This window comes from Indicator indicator, chromosome 31, assembly GCF_027791375.1.
Source record: "Indicator indicator isolate 239-I01 chromosome 31, UM_Iind_1.1, whole genome shotgun sequence".
Taxonomy (NCBI): Eukaryota; Metazoa; Chordata; class Aves; order Piciformes; family Indicatoridae; genus Indicator; species Indicator indicator.
The window spans coordinates 7,819,316-7,825,315 of NC_072040.1; the positions used below are offsets into that span (position 1 = coordinate 7,819,316).

General features: G+C 41.7%; 1 protein-coding gene across 1 annotated transcript in view; it reads left to right on the forward strand.

Annotated features, from left to right (window-relative positions):
• Positions 1-317, forward strand: part of KLHL14 (kelch like family member 14) — a 53,842-nt gene extending 53,525 nt beyond the window's left edge. The window contains exon 8 of the mRNA XM_054394752.1: positions 177-317. Within this exon, the coding sequence (XP_054250727.1) occupies positions 177-317 (141 nt within the window). The remainder of the gene's footprint in view (positions 1-176) is intronic.
• Positions 318-6,000: the final 5,683 nt, after the last annotated feature.

Sequence of the window (6,000 nt, forward strand, 5' to 3'; positions counted from 1 at the left end):
TGTAAAGGAGCCTGACTTGCAGAGGCTGGGTGCTCAGCCCATATGAAAACCAGAGCTCTCAAACGGCTCCAAAGTAGAGCTCAAGACCACAAGTCACTTTCAGATATCTTTAAAGCTGATGCATGACTTGGATTTTGCCCAAGGCACACTTAACACGGCTTTTTCTTCTCCTACAGGGAGCCTACAAATCTTCTACTATTTGCTATAGTCCAGAGAAAGGGACTTGGACAGAACTAGAAGGAGATGTTGCTGAGCCACTTGCAGGCCCTGCTTGTTCAACTGTCATACTGCCAGCCTGTGTACCATACAACAAATGATAATTGAGGAGCACAGACTCAAGACATTGATTGCATCTGGGAAAGTCCTGACAGGTGACCTAAATATTTTGTTAGAACAGGATTCCTGTTACAAGACCCTTTATCCCATATTTATGCTTTAGGAGCAAACTAAAAGAAAACAAAACCCAAGTGTTGTCCCATCTCAGATAGATGCGGGTGTCTTATGAAGCAAGTAGCTAAAACACGCCGAACATTACGTGCTGACAGACTGCCTTTTCAGACTGATTTTAACTTTTTCCTGCTGCAGAGATACTCCTCACGTCAAATTTAAGGTTTTTAAATTAAAAAAAAAAAAATGAAATGAAAAATGAAGGCTAACTGTTCAAATACAGCCTGAAGAGACAAGATCAGTATTGTGCATTGTATCTACCTGCATGTGATCTGTGTTGAAGTCATGAGGATGTTGTTTTCATGAATGCTTCAGAATTCAGATAGTGAAACGCTCACACTGCATTGCAGAATTGTCTCCTCCTCTGTAATCCTAAACTACAGCTACTTCACATGCTCTGCAAGCAACACAGCATCAGAAGATTATAAAAGGTAAAGAAATATCACTCAGTTTTTGCACAGCTTGGCAACTAATACACTCTGCCTTCAAAGTCCCCGTGTGTAAGTGCAGCGGAAAGCAGACTACAATGAAAGCCATGGTTTACAGAGCACTTCTTGCAATAGCAGCTTAGGGATTAGGATCAAATTCTTCTAATCACACCCATGTAAAGTCAGAGTCATTTCATTGGAATCCATGGGATGACTGTTTTTGCATTAGTATAACAGAAATTTGACCCTACACATTAAATTCTGGGTTCGTACGGTAAGTTATTTCTATGTCCACTTAACAAAGCACCAGAACCCTTACTTCCCTTTCACTAACCTGTTAGATAGAACCCATGCTAGTTGCCTCCAAAGACAAGAAGGCTGCATTTAACTGTAAATGTATTACTTTGGACTCTTCAGTGATCATGAACCATTTTGGAGAGACACTGGTAAGTAGTTAAAATACTCCTGTGTGGTTGATCTTCACATGTAGTCTAAAACATTTGAACTATGGATCCAAAGTAATATGAGACTTTCCACTGCCTTATAGCCTGTGTAATTATTTACACGTTGCAAAGTGAGTTCAGAATGCTCCCACATGGCTCCAGTAGCACGTAGGACTCGCTTCATGAACCCACGAGTTGCTTGCACAAATCAGGCTGCCTCTGTTTTAAAAAGTTCATGTCTTTCTGTCCTGGCTTTGCAAAAGCAGTGACAAAATCTGAGCCTGATCCTTCACCACCTTGCATTTAACATAATCATCCTCACCTCAGTAAAGTATCTGTGTGGTTCTGCCATTCTGGTTTACTGGTGCTGCATCCATTACCCTCAGGACCATCTTCTTTGCTGGTATAAACTGACACTGCTGCATTGACACCAGTGGATGTCCTTTGGTTTATGTCAGCTAAGAACCTGGCTTTTAACTTGCTTAGTTGTATCTGCACCAGGGAAAAAGCAAAGAAAACTCAGATCCTGCATTTTCAAGTCTGCATATCTCTTTCACGACAGGACTTGATGCTCATGCATTAAGCAAGGACAGGAAATTAGTAGAGGCTGGTTTGTGCTGCAGAAGCAATAGCTGGGAGAAAGAATTCATTGTTTGCTTTGCAAAATAGAAAGAGGGCAAATCTACACAGAAATGAGACTATATTGATGCTTGAGAGAGATACAAATAACAGAGAGCAAATACCATGAGACTGTTTCTCTCTGGCATCATCAGTCCAGGTTTATTGAAGTGCAACTCCCTTGCTTGCAGCAGAATTACACAGTTGTAAAGTTGGAGTAGTGCAGTGAAGACTGATACTATACAAATGCAATAACCCAACTGATGAGGTAGCTGCATGCCTGGAAAGAAAAAAAAAAGTTTAAACAGAAGAATGCTCTGAAGATGCTTCTATTTGAATGTGCTGTTGGGGAGTTTTCCAGTGAGCATTGCTAAGGAACTCATAAAGGTGGAGTGTATATCCTGAAATCTCAACCCATTTCTACTATATAGTGCAATCTTAGTTGGTTTTGTATTTATTTATATTGTTCAGATCCAAGGGATCCCTTGTAAAATATATTTGGTGCAATCATGACCTTCTTTTTTTTTCCCCTTTCCTGTTGAAAGTATATAAATATAAATATATATAAAAAGGAAACAGTTAAGGTACTAAATGAAGAAACTTTGAAGGACATTTAAGATCAAGATAAGGTCTGCCATTAAACACTGACTGTCACCTGTCTCTACTAAAATGTACCATTTGTAAAGGATATTTGTTGTCCTTTTAAGTGGTTCTTTTTTTTACCATGATAATCTCAAGATTTATGAGGACTGTATGTAAATCTTTCTATCCTTCAGGAAGGCATGACCAAGGAAAGTGCTAACTGAACAAGTCACACAAAGAATGTAAATTTTGTACAGTACTAGACTGTGTAAATGAAGCTTGCTTGTAGGGGGGAAACTTTAAATAAACCTTTATGTACTAATTCAACTGTCTGCCATATTCCTACTTATAAAGTGTATGTATAAATAATATCTACATTAAATTCTTTGGAACTTTTTTTTATCATGTAGATGTGTAAACTTATTTTGTTTTGTGGCTGTGCATAACACCCTCGTTGTTCTCCAGGTGTTATTGCTGAGTGCTTGTAAGCTCAGCAGCACAGTACAATGTCCTGAGTCAGAGTCCTCCCCTGAGCACAGGTGCCTGGGCTGTGCTTCCAGCAGGGAAGGCTCCATCTGCACACCCAGAGGCAGGGGCTGACCTCAGAAGCCTATGGATGCAAAATGCCTCTGCCCTGTTCCTCTGTAAGGTAAGTTCTCTCCTCTTCCATGGTAAGGTAAGTTGAGAGACACTGTTAAATGCAGTCTTATTTCGGGGAATTTAATGCTAGTCATGGCAATTTCTGCCCTCTTCCCACTTTTAATGCAATGATTTACTCTGCTAGCTGCATCTGTGAGCCAGTTTCTGAGGAAAAACCCATGCCAAAGCTCATTACATTCACTGGTTTGTGTTGTGCTATGATCACTCACCAACACAGACCTCTAGTTCTCTTGCTTCCAGGGGCCAGGAACTGTGCTTCAATTTAAATGGAGCTTTCCAGATGCAGACAAAGGAAACAGAAATCCTGAACAGTGCTGAAGAGGCCAAGGTAGTAATTGCCAGTATGCACACTCCTGAGCAGTTTAAGACACACTTCTCTCTGTTGTTAGTGTGGCAGTGGAAAAGTGTTTCAGCCTCTCAGGCCCACACCAAGGAAGCAACAACAGCAGTGCTGGAGGTCAGGGTGGGTAGTGGGAAGGCAAAGTACACTAATGAATTCTGGGGGGCTTGTAATGCCATAAAAGATTCAGTTAATCTGCAGCATAGATGTTGATCAGTGAAACTGAACCTAACTCCCTGGACCTTGTCAGATGTATTCTGTGCATGTCAGTGTTCCACACCAATTACAGATTTTAGAAGATGCTCTCATGCAAAACTATGTGCCCTAATATATAAGCCAGCTCAGATGTAACTAAAATTAAAATCTGACTGTGGCAAATCTCTGTGATCCTGATATATGAAAATCCAAATAAATGATTTGTTCCCAGAAATGAAAAATAACTTCAGCAGGAAATTTCAAAATTACTTATGCAGGATTAATCCAGTTCAATGAATGCATCTTGCGTTGATTAATAAAGCAATCCTGAATTGCAAAGTAAAATGAGAGGAGACTTCTGCTGCTGTGTTTGTGTATTTCTGAAGCTAGAGAGAAGTGTGCACTTCCAAGGGATGTGGTCAACCAGTGTAAACAGAGATTGAATACAAATAGTGATTTTTTTTTTAATTGTCTGTTTTCTCCCTGCAGCAGAAAACCACCTTTGTGTCATTGATCCTTGCTTGGGGAACACAGGTACTGTGTTACCTGCCACAATACTGAATGAGAACAGGGCATCTGACACGGTTGTGCAGGGACTCCAATTAGCATCCAGATGACATCTGCAGTCTTATCTGGCAACAAAAAGCAAAACTTGAGCTACACTCTAATGATTTGCTTGCCACACAGATTAGACATTTTGGTCCAGTAGCATTAGCTTGTGTGATCTGCTGCCCTTTGATTGATTTGGGCTTAGAGGTGAATGGACACAGGGAACCTGTTTTACAGCTAGCAAAAACAAGGGAAGGAGATTTAAACAAACAGAGCATTTCCCCATTTTTTTACTCAGCATCCACTCACACTCACAAATCAATTTGAACTTATTTAAAGTGGTCTCATCACTTCATCTAAAAAGCTGTTTTTCAGTTTGAGAAGTACCTTCAGTCCTTGCAATGTTTTCAAAAGGAGTGTTCATTAATGGTTGAAGTATTTTGCAAAATACCTTTATAATCCTTATGGCTTTAAGAAATGATTCCTTGTCTCGTCTTCCAGAAGCCCACAGTGGGATGGTGCTGTTCGTAAAGCTTGCTCAGTATCAGTGTCTTGTGTGGTATTCAGTTCCTGATGCTTTGCAAACTCATCTCCAGTCCTGTTTGCATTTGTGCAGAACAACTCAGTTCTCAAAAAAACCCCTTGGTTGATCCAGAGTATTTTGAACAAATGGAGTGAGTGAACTTTAAACACACCTCAGTGTGAGGAGGGAATACCCAGACTGATGACCCGTGGCAAAAACAGCAACAGCAACATGGAAGTTTCCTGTGTATTTCGGGGTTCTGAGAAAGGTGTGTGAGTACACACCCCTCCATCTGCGCCTGCAAAACGTCAAGTGCATGGGCCATAGCCAGGGCTGCTGTGCCTCTGCTTTTGCTAAAACGATAAACTCAGTAACAGCTCTGAAACTTGGATGTTTTCCTTTAAAACCCACCTCTTTAACTGCAGAGATGCCATTAGTCACAGCAGGGAGCATCACCAGAAGGAGGATGTCTGTAACTATAGCAAGAGAGCACATTAAACTGTAGGTCAAACTCACGACTGACTGATCACCTTCAGGGTGAAAGTAAATCTTCAGGCTTGCAGGAGTGATAGGAAGCAGGGCTGACTGGGGCAGGCCGAGGTCAGCCCCTGCCTCCCCCACGCCACGGCGGGGGCCCGGCGCACCCCCACTGACCTTCCTAGTGATGTGTGACAGGATGTGCTCCTCGGCACCAGAGAATGCTTCCTAATGCCTAGCCTCAATGCCTCATTAGTTCAAAGACATTATTCCAGGAAGAACCTACAACAGAAAACAAATGTTTTCCAAAAATTTAAACCCACAATTAAACCATCTAAAACTTTCATAAAGGACAGAACCCTCAAAGCTGCTTCTCCTCCTCCTGCTCTTGGGGGATACAGAGAAGTTTATTCCCACTTGTTTTGCAGCACCTTTTTTAGCATACCCAAAGTCTTCACTGTTCTCCAGGACTGTGATTCAGTCTCTCCTCCCTGTCTGTGGATTTTACATCTACCCACAGTCTGATTTTTCCCTTTCAGGGTGATCTCCAGCTGCCCTACATCTTCAGTTGTGCATTGACTGGTTCAGAGGAGACCAGAAGACTCCTGTGTAGCTTGCAGTAATGCAGCCCAGGGTTGCAACAGACTGAAGCTTTGCAATGAGCTCTTTCCAGCCCCAGTAAGCACCTCTGTAACTTGCCCAGGTCAGAGCTGATCAGATAGATACTTTGGCACTATT